General features: G+C 36.5%; 1 protein-coding gene across 1 annotated transcript; it reads right to left on the minus strand.

Moving 5' to 3' along the window:
- Positions 1–11,045: 11,045 nt before the first annotated feature.
- Positions 11,046–24,876, minus strand: LOC138702659 (uncharacterized). Its single transcript, XM_069829986.1, has 4 exons — positions 24,594–24,876; positions 22,894–23,037; positions 11,982–12,146; positions 11,046–11,397 (listed from the first exon to the last, which is right to left on the minus strand). The coding sequence occupies exons 1-4, from the start codon at positions 24,874–24,876 to the stop codon at positions 11,249–11,251; spliced, it is 741 nt and encodes a 246-aa protein (XP_069686087.1). The 3' UTR covers positions 11,046–11,248.
- Between the last annotated feature and the right edge of the window lie 447 nt (positions 24,877–25,323).

Genomic DNA, 25,323 nt, shown 5'->3' on the forward strand with positions numbered 1-25,323 from the left:
TTTTTCACAGGCATTTGGTCCCTTTATAAACATCAGAGGATTTCACATAAGTATAAAGACAGGAGTGAAATATCCCTTTCTAAGGGGTGTCCTTAAACTTCTGGTAGAAACTGACCGAGAGATGAATTTTATTACCCCTTGTTAATTGGCCAGCTGCGTAAAAGAGCAAAGCTACTTTTGCTACACCCAGTATTTTTATCATTGCTAGTTGTAAGGCGTGCAGTTATTCATAGATTTCAAAAAGGCATATGACTCGGTTAAGAGAAGTTTTATATGATATTCTTATTGAATTTGGTATTCCCAAAAAACTAGTTCGATTAATTAAAATGTGTCTCAGTGAAACATACAGCAGAGTCCGTACAGGTCAATTTCTGTCAGATGCGTTTCCAATTCACTGTGGGCTAAAGCAAGGAGATGCACTATCACCTTTACTTTTTAACTTTGCTCTAGAGTATGCTATTAGGAAAGTCCAGGATAACAGAGAGGGTTTGGAATTGAACGGGTTACATCAGCTTCTTGTCTATGCGGATGACGTGAATATGTTAGGAGAAAATCCACAAACGATTAGGGAAAACACGGGAATTTTATTGTAAGCAAGTAAAGAGGTAGGTTTGGAAGTAAATCCTCAGGGTTCCTTAAAAGCCTTGAGTAAATAAAGACAAACAGAGTAGAGTTCTAACTTTCTTTCAGTCAGAGCCACGAAAGACTTGCAAAGGACGTGATATGCGATCATATTGCCGGATGTTGCACACGTATCTGTCGCACATATTCTGAATTCGCTGTAACTTGTCTGACAGTTCAGAATTTAGGTCACTTAAGGGGAAAGAACGGTATTTTTTTTTTTTTTTTTACTTTTTTCCTATATTAATATTAATGTAAAATATTAATGTTTTGTACGTAGAAAGCCCATGGCTATAGCAACTCAACCAAATAGACATATTTAGAAAAATATATATATTTGGGGGCCCAGATTTGAAAAAAAAAATGTACCCAATGCAGGATTTTACTAAAACCGATACGGTACCTATATTAAAGCCATTTTTTTTAATAAATTCGACAGCTTTTACATTTGTAAAAACATGCTCTACAAACTGTCTGTAACAGAATTTTGGTATTAGTCCCTACATTTGTAAAATAAACTAATTTAATAACACTTTTTTCTTTCATTTTTTGCAAAACGGACATATTTTTTAAATGAAATCAGTGAGCAAAATTCTGTTATAGAGGAAAGTCTCCTAATAGTCTAGAGAATGTGTGTTCTAAATTTCATGCATGTATCTCTAATAGTTCAGAAATTATATTCATTTTTGTCTGGCAATGTAGCAAAAAAATGAAGTTACCGGAAATAGGAATCAAAGGAAGCCTGTGATTTAAAATCCCAGAGCGCAGGAACTTTGAAAGTGGTGTCTCAACATCCGATAAAGGCACAAAAACCCACAAAATGTTGTGCAATGTATTCCACACATATTACAGAGTACTTTAAAGAAAAAAATTGTTTTGAAAATTTACTCTTTTTTTTTTCACCAAAAAATACTGTCTTCTCCCCTTAAGAGGGTGTCACAATAATCGAAGTGTGGCATTACTAGGGTTTGCACTAGGGTAAGTTTTAGTTGATAGGGCAAGAAGTTTCTTAAGCGACTCAAACAATGAATGGAGGAACAGATATTTTAATGTCGCTGGATAAGTTATTGACAAAATAAAATATGGCGTCTAAGTGTACTTACGTGATAGTTTACAAGCGCCATATTGCCCACTACAGCATAGCATCCTTGCGACTGGCTTCACAGCCCGTCAGTTTTGTCATTTATACTCCGAAGCTCGTTTTAATCTTTTTAACGATTCGCAGCTGTTTTCACCTGAGCCGTATCGTTGTTCCGCATGATTCACAGCAACAGAATGAGCATTGCTGCACTTTTTCTTTCAGATAATTCGCATTAATCGCGCTGGTTAATTCTCTTTCTCGAGCGCAGATACCGCTCTACAGTCATCTCACGCTGTGACAAAGAATCACAGATCACGGGACAGAAAAACAGAATCCCTTCTTTATTCAGACCCATTATTGCATAACTCTGCAACTCGCGCAGAATTTTGCAATCTCGTATAGGCCTACTTAATAAGATTTTCTTGTGTGTCATCAGTAGATACCTGATTTTAGGTTAAATGCCTATTTTTTCTGTAGGATAAACTTAAACAAGTGAATATTTTCACATTTTATATAAAATATGAACGTTTGAAAGCGGTTTTATTTTATTTTATTTATGTATTTATTTGTTTATTTATTTATTTATATATATATGTATTTATATGTATATTTATTTATATATATATTTATTTATTTATATATATTTATTTACATATATATATTTATTTATATATATATTTATGTATATATATTTATTTATTTATATGTATATATATATATTTATTTATTTAACAGGGCAACGCCACAATTACAGTAGACAGTGCAAATATTTACTTACAACATAAAATTGGAGATAACATGAAGAAAGAGATAAAACATTACAAATGCACAAATGAAAAAGGAAAGAAAAACAGAAAAATAGGTCTACTTAAATAAAAGACACAGATATAGATATAAATGCAAAGTACAAAATGAAAATAAATGGAAAAATAGATAAATATAGATATCATAACCAAAAGAGATAAAATGTAGATATAAATGGCAAATTACAGAGTAGTAAATAGATAGCAATACTATTTAAAATCAACTACCTTCAGTATATTAATAAGAAAATATTTATATTTCATGTAAGAAATGCTGAAATCTAGATCCTATGTTTTACATATTCCATTGAATTTTGAACACATTTTTAACACTGGTAATTTTTATGTGCTGAAGTGTTTGGTTTTTTATATTGACGATTTCTTAAATGTGATGTTCTAGCGTTAAGCTGGATTTGTGATAATATTTCGCTATTATCCAGTAGACCGTTGAATATTTTATATGAAAAAAGTTGCTCAGCAAGTGCCTAAAAATGCCAAATTGTTCCATAGAGACCTATTTTTAAGGTTCTAGAGCCAAAAATTGTTTGTTTCTATTTGTTACGTATATATAATTTTTAAATTTTCGTGTAGCAGTGAAAGAGAAAGTTTTTGAATGCCATGGTGCGACTTTGGTTCAAATATCCTGTAATAGTTTTGGTTGTAGGAATAAAGAAATGCCTAGTTTTGTTGAGCACTTGAGCAGACACTAGGAATGTGGTGAATCTGGAGGATGTAGTTCTCCCTAAAGAAATCAGCATGGCAAATATTGCTAGATTTAAATATGCATCCATTGCTTCGGTATTATGCGGAAGAATTTTTTTCCACTATAAAATAATTCTGTTTAAGAAAAGGCAAAATTTCACAATAGAAAATTAGAGAAAAACGTTATTAGGTATTGCAATGCCAGTTGTGAATAATTTGTTAATAAATTGTAAATTCATTAGTAATTTAATTAATTTAATTGTAATATGAGCAGTTACGTCTTAGCAGCCTTAGAGCAATGAAGCTGATGAATTCATTAAAAATTACGTACCGGTATTCATAATTTAAGACTTAACAAAAATAAAGTTTCTAACCGCAATATTTTTGTCACTGTATAGGCTACAGTAATGTTTAATACTCACTAATTAATTGCATGTTTATAGCTATTGTAGTTCATATTGATATAAATTATATTTTAGCTGCATAAAATAGTATTTTCAGCTGATTTAAATTGTATTTTCAGATGCCTAAATCTATGTTTTTAGTGCCTATTTTTGATAAATTCAGGGCCTATTTTAGGTGCCTAAAAGTTAGTTTTCAAGTGCCCAAAAATCCGAAGTCTAGTCATCAGTCATTACACGAAGATATATATTGTAAAACGAGTAGAGCTGTTTGTACACGATCAAATTTTTCTTCCAATTTAATACCTTATAAGAGAAATTTTTCAGAGATTGATGAATATTGAAAAATATTTGCCAAAGACTTGTTTCATATTGCTAAAGATTTGACAAGATTTTAAAATATGGACTACAAGTTCACTGTAATCTATGTAGATCTTCCTACCAATATTACAAGATAGATAGATAGACAGACAGACAGACAGACAGACAGACAGACAGATTTATTCGTTCCATAATATTCTTACATTTGCTTTATAGCATAGAATAAAGAACATGTGCAATTCTTACGTTTAACAATAAAATGCAATACATATAAAATGCAAATATGAAATATGTACAGAATTAATACCTTAATAACAATAATATTTTATACAATGTAATATGTTTACCATTTAATAGTATTATAATATTTACACAGTACTGTGAAATGTCAAGAATTCATCTACAGAATAGAAAGTGTGAGATATTAAGTAATTTTTTAGTTTTACCTTAAATAATGCAGGGTTTTGGCTATGATTCTTAATGTCTTCAGGAAGACTATTGAACAATTTTATCGCCATGTAACGTACTCCCCTTTGAAAGCATGATAAATTTGATGATGACGTATGAAAATCATTCCTTCTGCGGGTATTTATACTATGTATGGCTGAGTTAGTTGGAAAATGTTCTTTATTATATAAGAGTAAATTTATTGTAGAGTATATGTATTGATTTGTTAAGGTTAGAATCTCTAATTTTTTTTTTAATAATCTACATGATTCTCTAGCCTTTGCTCCAATTGTTATTCTAATGGCTCTTTTTTGTAATAAGAATATATTTTTACTATCTGCAGAATTTCCCCAAAATATTATTCCGTAGGATATAATGGAATGAAAATAGGCAAAATATTATATACGATATATATATATATATATATATATATATATATATATATATATATATATTATAAATATGTAAATCCTTTGGAGAATAACTAGTAGGTCTATATGAAATACTGTAATATTTTTGCTCAATCATGCTCTTTTTGCATACTTACCATCATTGTTGCATACCATGTAACTTGAAGATACAGCTCGTTGTATGGTTACTATGAAAACGCTGTAAATAACACTGCAGTAAGTATTTCTCTATAAACTTGACATACAGTCACTTGTAAATTAGAAAAGAATGAGAACTCTGACAAAACAAGCTGAAACTTTATTTATTAACATTAAAATTGAACGTGAAGTTTGAACAATTATTAAATGAAATTCTCTTTATTTATATAAAACGATTCAGACACTTCTACACCATTTAAAACATCATCAATTTTCTCTATATTTAGCAAGAAAACATGCCTCCAATCCTTTTCTGAACGCTTCTTCAATTTCGTTATCCATCTTTTGCTCAGAATGTCTCCGGAAATAAGATCCGTAAGTGGCGGTATATCCTCGTGAATCACCCTGTATAAAAATTGATTATCTACTACTAGGTCATGGTGGAGAGAGAGACAAGACACGTGACATTATGTCGTGTCTGGCCGGGGTATTGTAAGTTCCCCTAATTCAAAAGGATTTAAAAGTTCTTCAATGTAAATTCCCCTGAAGACTGAACAGGTAAAATGTTGGTCATATGTAAATTCCCCTAAATCCAGAACCACTTATAAAGCATTACCGAGAGGACAATTTGTGTGCAATGCTACTCTTTAGATGTTTTAGGTCTGTAACTTCCGATTTAGACGTCGATTCACATTGAAGGATTTCTCGTAGAATCGTGGTTGGCTTGTTTTGAGGATTGTCATTTGTTTTTCGTTTTCGTATTTGTCGACGCTGTAAGACTCGATCACTGTATGGTTCATGATTATGATCATCACTGAATGAAATCAAATTCTTTTCAGAACCTAAAACGTAAAAAATAGGAAACAACTGGATAATACCCACGGCAGAGCAATGTCGATAGTCGACGTTACTCGCTGGCCACTAGTCACCAGGCCGTACCGAGCCGTGCCAAACAAAACACAATCGAAATGGTGGTAGTAAAATTCGCGACTATATTCTTAAATAATTCACTGCATTAGTCAAGTGCAAGACTTCTGGCTTCTGTTGCATTCAAACAATTATAAAATACGATAATTTGGTCCAGGGAGCATCCGTTTTTGATGCAAAGATAGTTTGGCTCGTTTCTTAAATAAAACTATGAAATGGCGTTCCTGTGCTTAACATTTAATAAAAAAGAAATATAGCAAAACTGTTTTGTCTCGAGACTCTCATCTAAGTCACGTAATCTACTTCAATATATTTGCGCAAATATACCTTGTAGCTAACAGTGGTGCTATCTCTCAGTAATGTTCAGAACGAAGGAGGCAGAGAGAGAGAGAAGAAACAAATTTCTCCCTCCAACGACGCCACACACCAACATCGTGTTCTCATGTTGGCGAGATTGCATATTTACTTAAATTTGGTGCTAAACGTAACGGCACGGTTCAAAGATACCGTGGGAATTCTCCAGTTTAGCTAAAAATAGAATATGTTTTTTCTTGGTGCACCGTCAATTTTCTTCACCACTCATCATAGATCGTTCAAGTAAAATTTGGAATTTCTAAAAATTGTTCTCTTCTTAGCATGTTATTTATCTTTCAGTATCGATACATCTAAATCGATTAGCGGCGTTACCAACATTATTGCACACTTTTTTTTTATTGTTTCGTTTTCTGGAGTAGAACGATTCCCGGCGCTGTTATCGTTGTTGAGCAAAAGATTGTAACGTGTTCTTGTGGTTGAACTTCATGCTCTGGACTAGGAGAGATTGTGCACCGCGGTGCTTATGAAGAGAAGGCATGTCGATGGCTGAGAACCAGACTGTTCTAAGTCCAACTTTTTATAAGAAATAAATCTCTGTTTCATTGTGTTCCAGTTCTTGTCTGCATATACGGCCTGTCTAAAAAGTATCCGACCTTTAGCCAGAAAAAATATTTCAAATACCTGACGGGGTTGGGACCCTAATCCCCTTCAAAGTAGGCCCCTTGTGCTTGCACACACTTAGCCCACCGATCCTTCCACTGCCGGAAACACCTCTGGAAGTCTTCTTTTGGAATGGTGTTCAGCTCAGTCGTCGCGTTCCGCATTATCTCTTCTCTACTCTCAAAACGGGATCCTTTCAGTGGTGTCTTCAATTTTGGAAACAACCAGAAGTCGCAAGGAACCAGGTCTGGAGAGTAGGGAGGTTGGCGAACGGTTGTAATTCCATGTTTGGCCAAGAAAGTGTGGATCAATTGGGATGAATGTGCGGGGGCGTTGTCGTGATGCAGGTGCCAGTTGTTCGCCGTCCACATGTCTGGTCTTTTGCGCCGAACTGCATCACTGAGTCGCCGGAGAACATCGTGATAGTACTCCTTTGTCACCGTTTATCCTTCCGGTGCGTATTCGTGATGCACAATTCCACGGACATCAAAGAAAACAGTCAGCATCACCTTGATTTTGCTTCGCACCTGCCGCGCTTTCTTCGGCCTTGGAGACTCGGGATGCTTCCATTGCGACGACTATCTTTTTGTTTCTGGGTCGTACCCGTACACCCATGACTCATCTCCAGTTATCACTGTGTTCAGAAACCCAGGATCAGTGTTGGCGGTGTCCAGAAGGTCCTGTGCAACGTCACGACGGAGGTCTTTTTGTTCCGGGGACAACAACTTGGGCACGAATTTCGCAGCCACTCGGTTCATGTTCAAATCATCACGCAAAATTGCATGTGCAGAATCTTTACTCACTCCAACCTCTTCGGCAATCTCCCGCACGGTCAAACGACGATCTGCCATCACCAAATTTCGCACCCTCTCAACAACAGCTGCACTCCGAGCAGTTTGGGGCCTGCCACAACGCTGCTCACTCTCTGCTGATGTGCGGCCATCTTTGAATCGGTTGAACCACTCCTTAATTTGTGTTACAACCATCGCATCTTCCTCAAACACCTGCTGAATCTTACGAATTGTTTGACTTTGAGAATCACCAAGCTTTTGACAAAATTTGATGCAGTATCTTTGCTCAATTCGTTCAGTCATCTTGCGAGAAAACTAAATCCGACAAACACTTAGAACAGCACCTTACTTGGCGACCACCAGCCAGTGACTGGCACAAACGAATGCGGTGAAAAAATTCAAGCATGCGCATTACGGTTCCTCCTTCCACTGTGCACAGTGGCGCCGCCTTAGAATCACTACTTTGCGCGGGAAAATTTAAGGTCGGATACTTTTTAGACAGGCCTCGTATGAATCGAACAAAATTGTAAATATTTCTCTCCATAAGGTTGCTGTGGAGCTATTCCAAATTGTTTCATGAGGCTTTGAATGCCAGGAGCTCAAAATAAGTCTCCTGAAAAAAATAGCAAAATAAACTTGGAACAGTCTGGTTCTGGGTCATCGATATCACAGTTGATAGAGATTCGTCCGTCGGATGGGGACGTTAAGCCTGGTGGCTCCCTCGGTACTATTCGACAGAAGTAGGCTACGTGCCGGCTCTGGGTTTCCCCTTCTCCCTTCCTCATGTTCATCATCCTCACCCATTCCCTACACTACACTTGTACGAACATTTACACATACATTCACCCGAGTACACGACATAACTGTCTACAGATACACATCATGCATAGCGTAGCCCGCCGAAGTGGTGTGCAAATCGAAAATTGTAGTGTGAATATAATATTTTTTTTCCCGTTGCATCTATTAGATGCTTTATGGTTGTGCTAACAGATGGAGTCACTTGTCAACAATGTAACGCTGAAACGTGTGTTCAGGTTACTGCCCAGCGACAGTCCTGATATATTTTTATATCTACATATTTAATTTGAACTGTGGCGGAAAAGTTTATGAAAACTATACATCCCGTGAGGTTGTGTGATGTTTCTATCGAAAGTTAATAATATTAATATTGCGGGAAAATCTAAATGGTTTGTAGCGAAGTTCATAAAAAGCTTTACATTTAAAAAATATGTATGGCCGTCGCAGTAAAGCGTATACCGTAGGACATCTTGCAGTTCGTTTCGTAGTGTAGTGCAGAGGGCCGTGGTTCACGTAGTGTACTTTATCTTCATTTGAGTTATTAATACAGCTGTGTTAGGTGTTTTGAAGGTCATGAATAGTGTCAATAATGTGGGACTTTGTGTGTAGGAATTTTATTGTGATGTTCAATTTCTATCAAGCAGCAGCTGCTGCTACAAGCCACTAGTATTTTTATATTTGTGATGATTGGTTAATTAATATTAACCCGGCACACTCACAATCACACTCACATTCATACAAATTTCCAGACTTTATACACCCAGGGAATTCTTCTTAAAAAAAACTCATCGAGAGCTGAGCCCGGGAATCGAACCCGGGACCTCCTGATCTGTAAGCCAGCATGCTGACCAACAGACCACGGAAGCAGTCTGAATACAATATAATAAGTAAATCAAACTCAGGAACAGTTTTATTTCTAGTAAGAAAGATACAAATCAATTAACAACAAACCGTTGACAAGGACAGCTAAAATTGTCATGGCCCACTCCGTTGTGTAATGAACACAGACGTAGGCCAGTCGTGAATTCATCAGATCTCTGAGCCCTACAAAATGGGTCACAGTTCTGACACCTATCTGCAATATGCGGAACCCGAATCACGCAAGTGAAGTGGGTAGGCATTAGACACACACACATAGGGTGACCAGACGTCCTCTTTTATCCGGACATGTCCTCCTTTTTAAGCTTTTGTCCGGGATCCGGGCGGATTTTTAAAAAATCAAGAAATTTCCTCCTTTTCGTAACTTATATGCCTGTTATTTGCAGACAATCTGATTTTACGCCCTTTTCAAGTAATTTGCCAGTAGGTGGCAGCAGCACCGACGGAATATACTCTTTGCCAACATTCATAACTCTCGAGCATATTCCGAATCTCAGCACTGAGCAATCTGATGGCATCACGCTGTTCCGAATTTCACCGATGGCGACACTGATGCTCAGCCAACGAGTTAGAATTCTCTTTCTAACTCGTTGTGTTCAGCTTGCAGACGTTTTATAGTTTTATAGTTTAACCATCAGCCGCCTTCAGTGAATCTGATTGGTTCCTGTATAGGGCGGGAATTAGCAGACGAATGACATCATGCACTGTTGTGTCATGGCGGTGTGTGCTGTATTGTTTGTAATGTGCACAACGTAAAAACAATATGTTAATGGCTTATGAGCGAACATGTCAATAGGACCCGTTATTACTACTGGTTCAAGAAATAAATTGTTTATGCTCTCTTTTCTTTGAACGAGATGGCAGTACGGAAATTTCGCAAAATTTTGCTAGCATAGCACAGACAACAACTTATACAGTCGCCATGACAGCCATCGATCCTTCCAGCAGTTTTGTTCCTATTTCGCTGCAGCGTGACGTCATCGTTGTCCACCGGTCCGGTGAGATTCGGAATACGCTGTTTGCTCCTCCTTTTCATAATAATTATTATAATTCCCTTGGCTTTCATATGTAGCTAACTGTAAAATCATTATTATTATTATTATTATTATTATTATTATTATTATTATTAAGTTTTATCATAATTATTTTGTAATAAAATAGATATAAACATACTTTTAAGTATGACATAATCCTAAATCTGTACTGTATATTGACGTAATTTAAAGTATAATATAGGTCTAAGCCTAAATCAAAGTAGGCTCCATATTTTCTGTCCTCTTTTTTGAACAATGTCCTCCTTTTTGAAGCTTTGTGTCCTCTTTTTTTTATTATTGATGTGAATCTGGTCACCCTACACACATACAAACTTCATGCCATGCCTTTACTCCGATTAGGGCAGCGATCGTCAGCGCAGAGCACCCTGGGACTAGCGTCCCTTAACCGCGGAAAACACAGTGCACCATGGTGCACTCGTAGCTGCTAGCGGATATGCTCCCGACCTCTTCCTGCTGCACTACGGTGCACACGGGACGGCACCGCTTACCCTTTGCACATTTCAGCGAGTTCTGGCGAGCACTGGATTAGGGGAATTTACCACTAGAAGGTAGAGCGCTTAGAGTAGTTGTAGGGAAATTTACTTCTTTTTATGGTAAGTCAGAGGAATTTACACTTACAGTCTGACCCCGGGGACCAGATTTTCCCTACTGTGCCGTAAAGAATTGAAACTCGTGTAATTTTTCGTTTGTGTTATGACAACAGTTTATTCTAAATTTAAATTAATGGTTACAGGATATATTTATATATAACGTTAAATTAAGCATATCAAAAATTCAAAGTTCACTCAGAGTCGCACGACAATTGTGGTGTTCGCAGCCTCGGTGTAAGCCTGCTAGTTTATTTTCATTTGGCGGAATTTACAGATCAAAATTCAATGTTGATAGTCGCGCGTGAAGCTTCATTCCTGGTGGTAGTGCGGGGTCACTTTAAGCTCCACGAGAGGCTTTTCACTCTTCACAGCCTCGGTGTATATTAGGTAAATGGTACTCAGCCGGCGAAGTTTGCTGGGTGTCTCTTCAATTACATCCAAGTAAACTTTCTCCAACCCTGAGGAATGGAGAACATGATGACTTTACAAGTTTGCAGTGTACGACATCGTGGTTAACACTAGGAGGATCGGACCCGTCATTCTGCCGGGTACCACGGTTTTAAATAATTATTAATCGGAAGTTTTTCATCCTACGACTCCCACAATTTACGACTTTTATTTTATCTTTGTGATGTATGATTCCTGAAAATATTGCAAATAAAGATGCAGGTGATTTGGAGCAAAATTTACAAACGATTAAACACAGATTTATTGTCCCGAAGGAACATTAGCGTTTCATGCCCTAATACCATGGATTGTACAGTGCTATTGCTAAAGAATTGATTAAAAATGACTTGTGCCCGTATTAAAACTGTGAATGATGTGCTTGGACAACATTCTGTGGATGTCGTAATGCACCCGTTAAAAGACATTGATTTTCATGATGTCATTTTTTGTTTCACCACTGATCCCGAAAAGGGTACCCATACACGGTGCGGGAAAAGACGTATTGTACAGTACGTCAAAATTATCTGTTAAATTTCAAGGTATTGGTTTTATACTCCTGTTTATTAAATATTTTTTAATTTTTGTCTTGACTTACGTGATTGTTGTACAAAGACGGGATTGCAGAGAGTAACTAAAGTCTGGACGTCTCCTAATCGGCCCTGGAACCTGACCTTCTTTAAATGTATACAGCCGCTCACCAGCGTCACCAAATAATCGTCAATGTGGCTCTTGTTATGGGGTAGTCTGATGTCCGACTCCTCTGAAGAATAGAATTTCATTTTGAAAGACATTCACTTTTGTAAATAATATATCTCAATATTTATTACACTGTAGTAACTGTTAAAAAATCTTGACATAATAAAAGTAAACAAGTTTTCTCCTTTTAAATTTCCAACTTCTTTACTGTGTTAATATTTGGTATTTTACATCTTGATCACACAACTTTTAACATACCACTTCGGAATATGTATTATACAGGTTGTTAAAAAGTATCCAATATTTTAGGAGGTGATAGTATGCATCAAGACAAGAAAAAATGTCTAATAAACATGGATCCTACAACACATACTTTCTGAGATCTGAACACTTGTTCATAAGAAGTGCTCAATGTGACGTCCATTCATGGCAATGCATTCCTCTGCCCTTCGGCGTAAGGAATCACGCACTCTTTCAAATTTACCTGGTTGTTCTTGATAACCAAAAGTCTAGGGGATTCAGGTTTGGGGAACAAGCAGGCCAAGGTGTGGGGCCTCTCCAATCTATCCAGCGATTCTGAAATGTCAGCGTCAGGTGTTCACGCTCATTGCGAAAAAAAATGTGCTAGTGTGTCATCATGCATGAACCATATCTGTTGTCTTTACTGACATGGCATATACTCCAGCAAGGTAGGCAATAAGTTAATAAGAAAGTCCTGATAACGAACCCCAGTTAATCTCTGTGATAGCACGTATGGCCCTTAATCTATCGCCAAGAACGCCTGCCCATACGTTGATTGAGAATCGATGGTGATGCCTCATTTCTTCAAGTGCATCGGAATTTTCATCAGTCCACACATGCTGATTGCGGAAATTCACAACACCATCTCTTCTGAACCTGCACATATCCGCAACCAGACTTTTCTTTCCAGTATTCCTTGCGAAGTATCAGTATTCCATGGTAGGGGTGTCAACTACGGTATGATTATCTGATAGTCTGCTGTATTGTAGGGTAGAAAAATGTATTGCCATGAATGGACGTCACATTGAGCACCTCCAATGAACAAGTGTTCAGATCTCAGAAACTATGTGTTGTAGGACCTATGTTTATTAGATTTTTTTCTTATTTTGATGCATACTATCACCTCCTAAAATATTGGATACTTTTTAACACCCTGTATATCTTTCGCGTGCTAAATATTACAATACCTGGTTAACTAGTTTCAGCCTGTTATGGGCCATCTTCAGAACTGGTTGGTGTTGGTCTTGTCGCCTTTTGTTTGTGTTTCTTGTGGGGGTGTGTTTTTGTAGTGTAATGTGGAGTCAAATAGTGTGTGTTCTAAAAATTGAGTTTTGAGTTGAGAATTTAATTTGGATGTGTTTTTGTGTGTCTGTATATTTCGTATTGTTCTAGTGTGTTTAGTTTCTGGCTTTTTTGTTGAATATGTAGAATTTCCATGCCTGCGTTGATGTCTCTGTAGGTGTGGTTAGCATTTCTGATGTGTTCTGCATATGTAGAAGTACTTTGTAGTTTTGTTATGGCTGTGATGTGTTCTTTGTAACGTGTTTGAAATGATCTGTCTGTCTGTTCTATGTAGAAGTTGTTGCAGGTGTTGCATTTGAGTTTGTATACGCCTGTGTGGTTGTATAAGAAAGACAAAACATAATCACAAAAAACATAAGAATACAACACAAAAAATACATCACACTAATATACGAAAACAAAAACACACACAAACAAACAAATACAACCACACTGGCGTATACAAACTCAAATGTAACACTTGCAACAACTTCTACATAGGACAGACAGGCAAATCATTTCAACCACGTTACAAAGAACACATCACAGCCATAACAAAATTACAGAACACTTCCACATATGCAGAACACATCACAAATGTCAACCACACCTACAAATATATAAACACAGACATGGGAATTCTACACGTTCAACCAAAAAGCCAGAAATTAAACACACTAGATCAATACGAAATATATAGACACGCAAAAGCACATCCAAATGAAATTCTGAACACACAACTCAATTTCAGAACACACACACTCTTTGACTCCACATTACACTACATAGACACAGCCCCAAATAAAACAAAACAAAAGGCGCTAAAACCAGCACCAACCAGTTCTGAAGATGGCCCAAAACAGGCTGAAACTAGTCAACCAGGTACTGTAATATTTAACACGCGAAAGATATGAGGGGTTCAGAGCAATAGTGAACCAAGTCCATATTTTACTATTTTGAGAAAAACTGATATAAAGTTAAAGTAATATATTTAATTCCAGATGACGAATTAAACTTTAATTTTTTTACAATAATAAAGGAAAAATATAAGCCAATCTAGGATACAATTGACACTGACATTTTCATTAATATAACAATTTTTTTTACAGTTTATTTTCAATTTACTGGACATGATTCACTAGTGCACTGAAAAATTTTCACTTCTGATTTCAAACATAATTAAACCTGCTTCTCTACTTCTTTCCATATTTCAATGTGTTCTCTTAAATTATTTTTATTTCTTTTTTGTTTGTCATTACTACAAGCTCACATATTTTCTCACTAGCAAGTTCACTTAACATTGCTTCTTCTTTTTCTTCTTCTTCTTCACACAAACACCATTTCATCCCCACTCAATGAATCATCATGTTCATGCAAATCTTCCTGGTTGTTTTGTGATCTTCCTCTTGCAACAATATTTGCAGTTTGAAGGTTTTTGTAGTATGCATGATGTAAGGGTGGAATGAACTTCAATAAATCAAGCATGTTCTTCTTCTTTTCGTTTGTAACTAACCTCTGATTCTTGTAGAGAAGTTCCTGATGGACATGGGCTAGTGAGTGTAGTTTGTTTCCCTTTCTCTTCTTCATGAAGTTTACCTTACTGAATTCCACCAATTCACTTAGTCTCTCTTTAAACCTCATTGTAAACGGCATACCTCTTTCATATCTCATCCATCGAATTTTTAACCAATTTACCTCATAGCCATCAATAGTTTGTTTTCTGTTTGTGATTGCCTGTTCTAATGAGTTAGTACTTATAACATTTTCTCCTTTCATTACGGTGACTTCAAATTTTGGTTCTTTGCGTTTTGCAGATTTTACAATATTGAACCAATCCTCTGGGCCATATACATACTGCGTCTTACTTGCAGCTTTCTCTATTAGACCAAAGTCAGCATCATTTGGTAAAAATGAATGGCCAGAGACCATAAATTTGTGGTCAATTATTTCCACTTGCATTTCTGTATCATTGACTAATTTTAACAGGGTGAGAGCCATCTTAATGTTTCGGTTCTGCCCAGAACACGCATCAGAATAAAGAATGATGTGATTGTGGCTTGATGCATTCATTTTTAAATGCGATCTGATGCAGCTGGCTATTTCTTGAGATCCTCTACCTCCTTCTGTTTCATCCCACATATACATAAAGGCCGTGGATTGATTGAAGGAATGAATGCCAAAATTATATACATACATATTTCTTTTGTAATATGCAGTAGATGTAGTCAGTTTAGGGAAAGGCAAAGCCTTCTGCAAATCAAATGTCGCCACATACATTTCATTGCATGCATTTTCTTTATCGGATCGCATTGAGCCTCTAGCTTGCTCCGCGCTTGCTAAATGTAGTTCTTTTTCAACTTTAAGAGCCTTACCTTCATTACATTCATTAGAAATTTTCATTTCCAACTCATCACACAGTCGGCAAGTATCTGTATATGGAGGTTTGAAATGCAAATTAAATTTTGTACTGAAAACATTGTAATAGAACTTTTGTTTCACGGGGGTCTTATTTTCCTGTTGACATTTTTCTAGGTACAAATCATACATTTTACGTATGTTAAGGTCAGGATTCAGGTATTTTCTTCCAGGGTTGTCTCTTCGCGAGTAATGGCTCTGATAAGCAGGGAAAGATCGTATGTAGTTAATAACATCACTGTCATCAATTTTGTTCACAGAGGTGTTTTTCCCACGACTATCTATCACAGCAAATACTTCTGTTTTTGTTACAGCTCTGTATAACCTTCCCCAACTTATTTCGAATGTAGCCAAAAAAAAACTGTTTGCACACCCCTATACTTTCATTAGAAATTCTAATAAAATACTTGAAAGTGTTTGATTTAGGTGTGCTTGTATTGTCACGTGGGCGTGATCTCTGGCATTCAGCAACTTGCACAAGACCACGAAGGTAAACATTTTGTTTAGAAAAATCCCCAAGATTCCAAAATGATGTGAAGCATTTCCTATGATCATTCATGCTAATTTTTTCTTTGCACTTTCGTGGGCAGTTACAGTTAAACTCGGTATCAAACACTTTTCCAGGAATATGGATGCCTTTTTTACTCACATACTGTTGACCACTATTCCGATGTTTTTTCCTCAAATTTCTTTTCCAACTCTCTTCATTCTTGGTCCTCTTCCTTCCTCTATTTTCATTGTTATCGGCATGGTGTTGTCCCTCTGTAGTGAGTCTGGCTGGGGAAGCTGAATTAACATGAACTGCAGTATCTCCTCCTGCTCCTGTATTTGAATTGCATAGTTAAATGTAGTACTAAATTACTTTATATTTATGTTATTAAAATATGAAAGTGAGAGACAACTGAAGAGCTAAAAACTTAACCTAAAATTTATGATAATGTGAATAATTTTTATTAAAATGGAACTTACCTTTATTTTCTCCTGAAGAGCTTGAATTGTCGGTATCTGGAATGTAATCGGACTCCTCTTCCGTTACTACACTCTAAATTTATAAAAGTAGCACTAATTAATGGGTACTTATTATTCCAGTATTATAAAACACAAAACTGTTACGTTTTCCCTCCAGATTTTCTGTAATGTTTTCTGCAACTGGACTTGGTTCATAATTGCTCTGAAAGAATGCGCTATTGTCTCATAGCATCAAGTAACTACTGCATCCTGCAGTCTGAATATTGAACTATGGACTTGGTTCACCATTGCTTTGAAGAATTAATGATATTTTGAACCCAACAGAACTAATAACTAGAATTTCCAATTTTTGGACTTGGTCCACTTTTACTCTGAACCCCTCATATATAACACATATTCCGAAATTGAGGATTTACCTGGCGACTAGATTCGAAGTCTTGTTTTTCATTGTCCAAAGCCTAGTGGAGATCCTATGCTATCTTCTGCTTTCTTGTTGCGGTGGGATGTGTTCATGATTGTGTAGAAAACGGTGTGTGTTTTGAAATTGAGTTGAGTGTTCAGGATGTGATGTGACTGTGTTTTTCTATGTTTATAAATTTCATATTGTTCTAGGGTGTCATGTTTCTGGCTTTTGGCTTAATGTGTAGTATTTTCATGTCGTTGTTTATATTGCTTTAGCTGTGTTTGGAGTTTGTGATGTGTTCTGCATAGGTTGAATTGTTGTGTGGTTTGATTAGGGCTGTGATATGTTCTTTGTAGCGTGTTTGAAATGATCTTCCAGTCTGTCCAATGTAGAAGTCGTTGCAACTGTTGCATGATAGTTTGTAAACTCCTGTTAAGTTGTAAATTGTGCGGCAAATCATTCTCCCTAATTTAAAGTTTAAATAAAAAACAGATGGAACAAAATATGCAAACATTATTAATATGAATGGTATCTTAACAGTGGGAATTTTTCATTTTTTGAATAATGTGTCTCTCAAGTGGTGTCCTTCACTATCAATGCATTGTTGAATGCGACTTCGGAAATTCTGCATCACTCTAACTAGCATTTTTTGAGGAATAAGGCCAGTTTCTTCCTGTATTGCATTTCTTAGGTCTGGCAAAGTCCTCGGTTGATGTTTGAACACCTCAGCCTTAAGATGCCCCCAGAGAAAATCATTGCAGGGTGCAAGGTCTGGTGATCGTGCTTCATCCTTACCATGGTGTCGGGCTGCGACACGAGAACACTAGCACTGTCTAGCGGCTTGGTTTGAACAATGCTTCCAATATGTATTTCTTCAAATGCCGTACGAAGCTCTCTACAGTATTTGATTGCGTACATATCTAGGAGGGGTTGGGAGGAATTGTGGTAGGTCTATATAGTATTACATGAGAGCTAAAGAAATCATTACAGAACGGTCAGATTTACATTCTCGTTAATTTAATTGTCATAACTATTGAAAGAACATTATGATGCTAATAATAATATTAATTTTTTAAAAGAGATATCACAGTGGTGAAAAACAACATTAAACCTACAGTACATACTGTTTAATTATCCCATTAGCTCTCTATTTTCCAGGTTACTGATGAATTACTTTTTTAGCCTTTCTCTTCTTTTTTCCAGTCACTGTTCTACAACTTATTCTGTCACATTCATTTTTTACAAAACAATATTCATCATTACGTTAAGGAACTTATTAACGAAAACATGTTTACAATCTTTACATACTGAATTAGTTTGATCTATTTGTTCAAAAATAAGGGCCATTAACTTGAAGTGCGTGTGAAATGTTGATCGAATAATTTTAGATAGGTAAAGAAACTAAATAACTTGTGGGAATTAGAAAATTAGCACTGTCATACTTTTTATTTGAAATGTGCTCATAAATGCCTGTCAAGTTTTCAGATTTGAAACTAGCTAGTTCCAGTTTGCATGTCCCATGTGGTATTCTGCTACAAGCCCATCCTCTCACATATGTTAGTACATTATCTGGAATCATAAACTGATCATGATTGTCCTCTTCACGTTCAGCGGTTTCTGCAAAACTGTTTTCTGTTGCTGGATAACCACTGCAGATTCTGAATGAACTTCCTTCAATCTCCTTCTTCGTAACTAAAAAATCACTGACTTCAATTTCACAGTTGCCTTTCTCTGAAGGTGTTGAGAGCTGGCAGCTCATAATTCCTCTGACGGCAGACTTGAATTTACAGCTGTCAGGGGTAATGTTATTACCACCCTTAGAACGCACGACAGAGAAAATATTTTCAAGACAGTCTTGCGTTGTACGTCTTGTAAGCAGGAACCGAAAATTAAAATTTTGTTCCAAATCTTTCTACAAGTGACGTAGCGCTATTATATTTTGTATCCAACCCTTAAAGCAAGGAGGGTTTGTCTTTTTTTCACTCAGAATTTTCAGTTTTGAAAACAGACTTTCCAGTTCTTGTAAAGTCGTCCAATGACAAGAGAAGTAGTTTGTAAAGCCCTTCGTGAGGGTTTAGCATCATTCATGGTCAATGAATTAAAACAGTCAAATCCACGATCCATTAGCTCTATAAACTTAGCCGTTTGAAGAGTTTCTTCAGGTAGTGACTGAAACGACACATGAGTTTTTATGGCCTTGCTGACTGAATGACTTAGCACCTGTGTAGCCAGACAAACCCTCATGGGTGAGAAAGATGGAAGTTGTATATGTTTTTGTCTCAATTTTGGGCATAATCGAGGATTCATATCTTTATCCTTATTATACAGTTCAACAACATGTTGCCACTAGTATACCTCAGCTTTGTACGAAAGGTTGTGCCGCTTAAAATTGTTTCGTACCGACTTTAGGAGATGTGGTGTGTCATGGAAGAAATACACAATTTCTCCATCTATTTCAATAAATGGTTTATCAACCTCGCATCCCAATAAATTCCTCATTCTAATATTACTGGCTGCCTGATCACTAACGACTACTTTAGGAAAATAGCCACATTTCCTAACCTCGCGGATGGCTTCGGAAAGATCCTTTAGAATAGTGACCGGCATGTTCCGTGCTCTGTGATGTCATACCACGGAGCCGCCACGCTCTTTGCTCGGCAATCTCTGCAGACTGAGCACAGCGAGGAGAGAAGGTTCAACTGAACAGTGGTGGTACGGCGCCTATGCACTGACAGAGCTCGATCCATTCGTCTGAGGTAGTATGGGAACAGCACAATTACAATACATTTGTACGAAAACAAAACTGTACATCCGTAATAAATCAATGTAACAAAATATTTTGGTTTGTAATCAAATTTAATATACTTACAATAATATGAAATTCATAATACAGCCAGCTGCAGAAGCGTTCGCATTATGTAAATGAGGCTCCGAAACTGCTATAAATATACAAATATAGAAATAAATAATTTAAGCAGTACTACAACACTTTGTCTATTCGGAAACTTGAAAACAGTTCAAGTGTTTTTAACAGACATTTTCCTACACAATATACAGATTAAACTATCTAGGCCCTAACTTGGTGAGTAGCATGCAAAGTATATTTCAACTTTTGAAACACACCATCACTTTGTGTTACTATCGTGCCCAAGCTAAATGCTTTGTCGAGATCAAACTGTGTTATGGAGTATGGAGGAATGGCGAAGTGTTTGATTTGTGGCAAGCTGTTTCAGCATGTAAAGAAATTTAATATACAATGCCATTATTCTCTATGCCACGCAAATGATTATCGACAGGTACTAGTGCAGCAATTGAAAGATAAATTGTTAAGTGAAGCTAGGGAACACACTGTCAGTGAATCAATGATAAGCTTAAGGCTTAAGGTATAGGATTTCACTAGTCATTGCAAAGGACATGCGTTCTTTTAATGACGGGGAATTTGCCAAGAATGTTGCCATCATGACCGCAGAGTAGTTATTCCCTAACAAAATACAGGAATGTAATTCCATCGATTTATATCCAAGAACTGTCGTATCATTGCTGCACTGACGCCACTGCGCTGGTGCGCGTTAACAGTAATACGGCTCAACTGCTCGCTCTTCCAAGCACTTGAGGCCTGACTGGCTCTTACGTCATAACTGCAGCATCTGCCGGCCACTGCTTTAGAACATCACCGGGCGTGGGATTATGAGATAGGAAATATCCCATTATCTGCTTGTAGTTGGTTTGCAAGCCCCTAATCATAAATACTAAAGCCTGATTTGCGAGTTTCAATTCTTCACTTTTTGTTTGATTTTGACTCTCATACGGTCCAAATTCTACAAAACCATCGAATAAATCATACGAGAAACTTTGTTTCAAGGATATCTCGTCAAATACAATGGAAACAACTCTCTAAGCTGGTGTCAGACTTCACGATTTTATCTTAAGAAGTTGCATTATTGTCTCATTTAAACCTGGACCAACACCCAATTGTTGCAGCCAATTACGTAAGGAACGAATAGTCGGCAGACAGAAAGTCTTCAAGTATCGATATGCATTCGGTGAAGCATAATGCAATGCCAGTGCGAAATTTTTGTCATACTCGGTATATCGCCTTCCCATAGGTTTTCTTTTTCTTAGCTTCAACTGAGATTTAAGAAATAAATCTTCTACCAGCGATTGAACACATTCTAAGGATGAATGAGATTTTTTCAATTTTTGTACGTCAACTCTTAGGGTTTGAATGAGTTTCCTTTGTTTTGACATAATTTTCTGCGCATTTCTTAGTTTGTTAGTAAGAAATTTTATTTTTTTTCTCAGACAAAATTTTTTCTTTTTTAGGAGTTCTAGCATTCTCCAAGTTATCTGTAACAAGATAAATTTAGTACTTTATAAGACTTACAATATTATATTTCAAAACTTTTATATTGTAATTATATTTGCTAGCAAATAACAATTACGATATTAGGACCAGGAAAATAAAAATACAACAATCAGGGCTTACTTAAAAGTTTGTGACTTTGTAGAATGCATAGGTTATATTAGAACAGATAGTACTGTATCTTAATTTTGTTAGGATCTAGTGTATTTCAGGTAGTTCCAGACAAAGCGGTGTGTCCTCTGGTAACGATACACTTTCTGTGAACCGTTTCTTCGGACTGCGCCTCTTTGTTTTGTCTATTTCTCCTGGCGCAGAAAGACAAAGGGAAGGAACAGTATTTTTCTTCAATCTAAAGAGTTATATTACATATAGGCCTATGTATGTGTATATAATATTATATATAAAGTAAGAGTTTATAATGATTTTTGTTTTTATTTTTACAACAGACCGCTTACCCTTGACTATGTACATTCGGGTTTCGGAAGTCTGACTGCTGAAAGTGTTTGGCGCAAATACGATGAGACTTGTATAAGCGTTCGGATCCTCCTCTCTTAAACACCTCATCTAGATCTGACCTACTGCATTTTTGAACCCACTGAGCACAACTGTGAGGGAATATACACTATAATTAATTTTGACAGTATAATTATGGGGTTTATATTAACTGTATTACCAGTAACTTAGTGACAAAATTATGAAGTTAACAACCCTGATAAAAACATGTAGAGCCTAACTTACAACAATCACAAGTTAGAAATAACAATGATTCTGTTATTCACAGATTTTTGTATGGCTACTATCTGCCTTCTGTAATTTACATTAAATATTTTATAATACAAGAAAGACTACCAAACATTAAATACAGTACGTATATAAAAGGATTAAACTTACATATTTCTGTCGTGAGGGAATCTGAAAAAAGACACCGCTCCTCGTTGCCATGTATAATTCTTACAATGAAACACTGCACAAACAACGCCTGCTTTACACGCCATAACAGCTTCTTAGACAGGCAACTATTCTTTCTTCTAGCCCGCTGCAGGCAACACAAGAAATGTTTCGATTCTCCTCTCGCGCGGCCGACCCTCTCGTCAACTTATTCAAACCTTTCCGCTTGGAGTGCTGTTAGTCGATGTCGCACATATGAGAGCCAGCTTTCCGGTATTAGTATCTACAGTATTTGCTACTACTACTACTACTACTACTACTACTACTACTACTACTACTACTACTACTACTTTTCATTTTTCCGTGGCCTTTATGCCTGTATCATTTTATGACATGAAGCAATATTTGCGCAGCAGTGTTCTAATCAGGGCCGCCAACGTATTGTAATAACCACGTGATTATTCTTCTTACCTAATGTGCACGCAAAATGATGAAGGTAATGCAGCGATGAATTCAAACTGGTCACCGTTTGTGATTGCGACGCTAAGCGCATCCTGGCAATGGGCATCATTGGATGGAGCACTTCTTCCTGATTGAGTTCTGAAGGTATCTGGACTGAAAAGTACAGATTAATTCGTTTTTGCCCTCATGCTAACGTACAACAGAGATTGAAGATTCATTATTATGCGTCTCTCTCTTCACGACTTTCCTACAAATTAAATTACTCATCAATTGTTTCTACAAGTGTCGTACCAGAAGTTACAAGCATAACATCACGATTTATAGATCTGGACTGTATGGTAAGCAGTGCAGAAATTCCCTCAATTATTTTTTCTCCTTTGAGTGTATAGATGTTAAGCATTAGATTTTGCATTTTCGAGATAAATAATATTTTTGCTTCCCTGTACGTTTGCCTCATCCAACACACAGTCCGGACTTGGCTTCATCTATCAATTATTTGATGAGATGGATGTGAGGCCAAAACGTCAATACAGCAAACAGTCTAACATGCTATATCATTTTTGCTATGGACTTTCCTGTAGGCTACTTCTGGAAAGATTTTCGAAATAAGTTGATCATAGTGGAGATTTCATAGGGAACAAAAGAAATGTACAATATTGTTTATATTTTGTTTCTGTAGACCTGTTTGTTTATGATGTAATGCGTTGATAACTTCTGATACGAGACTCTTACATTTTTGTAATTTTTCTCTTAGAATGCGTACACAGAGTGTCTCAAGATAGGCTAAATGTAAAATATTTGAGGTTAATGCAGTTTGGGTTAAACTACAAAGATTTAACCTGATATAGGCCTACCTACGTATGTCCCAAGTTTAACCCATTATCCGCCAAAATTATTCCAAATAATTTTTTTATTAATAACTAGCTTGAATTACCCGGCGTTGCCCGTGTTTTCAATTTTGCTTCTATTTCTAAATAAACTGTTTGTTAGAAAATGCTTGCCAGGGATTATTTATATTAAAAGTAGCTGAAGATAGGCACTGAGAAGGAGGAATTTCATAATGCGCCTTACGTTCAACTGCCTTTGTGTGAATTATCTTTGGCTTCAAGGTAAGCCCAAATCGGTTAAAACTGCTAAAAGTTAAGGTAAAAATGAAAATTCGGAAGTACTAAAATTCAGATTATTTTAATTTGAACAAAGATAATAAAAATAATGAAGGAAATATTACATATGTACATTTGTTAAAAGGATGAGAACACTCAAGTGTACAAAATTAACTATTATAGAAAAACACTATAAACAGTGTAACATTTTGGTATAATATCCTTTTTCAGAGCTACATTTTTTTAAGTTTCGTATGTTTCATAATGTCAGCCGTTACAAAGGTAATACAGTAAGTCAAACAGAATACATTTTCCGTAGATGCATTCATTATCTTTTACAATCTGGGTTGAAAAATGAACTTAAGACTAAGCAGAGAATATAAACTTTTTCGCATAAGAAAAGTAATTAGCACTTCAATCTGAATATAAAACATACATATCTCCCTTTACTTCCTCTATTCTGAGCATGGCGAATATTGAGGAGCCAGGTAGAACATTTTATCTCAATGCATGCCTGTAAACAACATTTTTTTGTTTTACCACCGTGAGAGAAAATATACAAATTTTTAGCAGTACCCACTCTGGAGCATGCTACATAGAGCTGACCATGAGAGAAGCATGAATTTTCTAAATTGATGCCAGCAAACTTGAGGGACTGTCCTTGGGCTTTGTTAATTGTCATTGCAAATGCTAGTCTGACTGGAAACTGGAGACGCTTGAATGTGAATGGCAAATCTGTTGGTATAAGCGGAATGCGAGGGATGAATACGTCTTTTCCTTTTGCTTTACCGGTTAATACTGTGGCTTCAATCACATTCGGCATGAGTTTCTTAACACTAAGCAGTGTTCCGTTGCACAGTTGTGGTGGGTCCAGGTTTCGCAATAACATTATTGGTGATCTGTTTTTAACAACAGGCAATTGGGTGGCATTCCAGGTGGTTCCAGAGAGTTGAGAAATTCCATAGGATAGTTGACGGCATCATCAGCGTCCACAACGGAATCTACTGACTTGTACGTAGTGACGGAGCTAGGAAGTTGTTCCTGTATATATTCGTTTATTTCATTGATACTGTCATTCTTCGGAGCCAGAATGGCACGTTCACATAACCACGCATGGTTTTTTAAATTTACGACAATGTCTGGGTAAATTTTATGAATGAGTTCAATAATGGACGTTACTAACTGACAGAAATCATTTGCCAGTCCAAACACAGCCATATCGCTACCCTTGTATACATGTTTACATATGTACTTGATTGATTTTACCGAGTTGCAATATTCTACGTTGATGTGAGCCTGGAACATCTTTAAAAGCAGTGGAGAGTAGGGAACAACC

The sequence above is a fragment of the Periplaneta americana genome, chromosome 7 (assembly GCF_040183065.1).
Source record: "Periplaneta americana isolate PAMFEO1 chromosome 7, P.americana_PAMFEO1_priV1, whole genome shotgun sequence".
Lineage (NCBI taxonomy): Eukaryota > Metazoa > Arthropoda > Insecta > Blattodea > Blattidae > Periplaneta > Periplaneta americana.

What these genes read in the sequence shown, in the direction of transcription:
- LOC138702659 (XM_069829986.1), bottom strand. Translation starts at nt 24,876, where the DNA reads ATGTTATTGCGAAACCTGGACCCACCACAACTGTGCAACGGAACACTG. An exon ending in TCATTTTGCGTGCACATTAG is followed by an intron (nt 12,147 to 22,893) that starts GTAAGAAGAATA and finishes TCTATTCTTCAG; the next exon opens with AGGAGTCGGACATCAGACTA. An exon ending in CGTCTTTGTACAACAATCAC is followed by an intron (nt 11,398 to 11,981) that starts GTAAGTCAAGAC and finishes TCCATTCCTCAG; the next exon opens with GGTTGGAGAAAGTTTACTTG.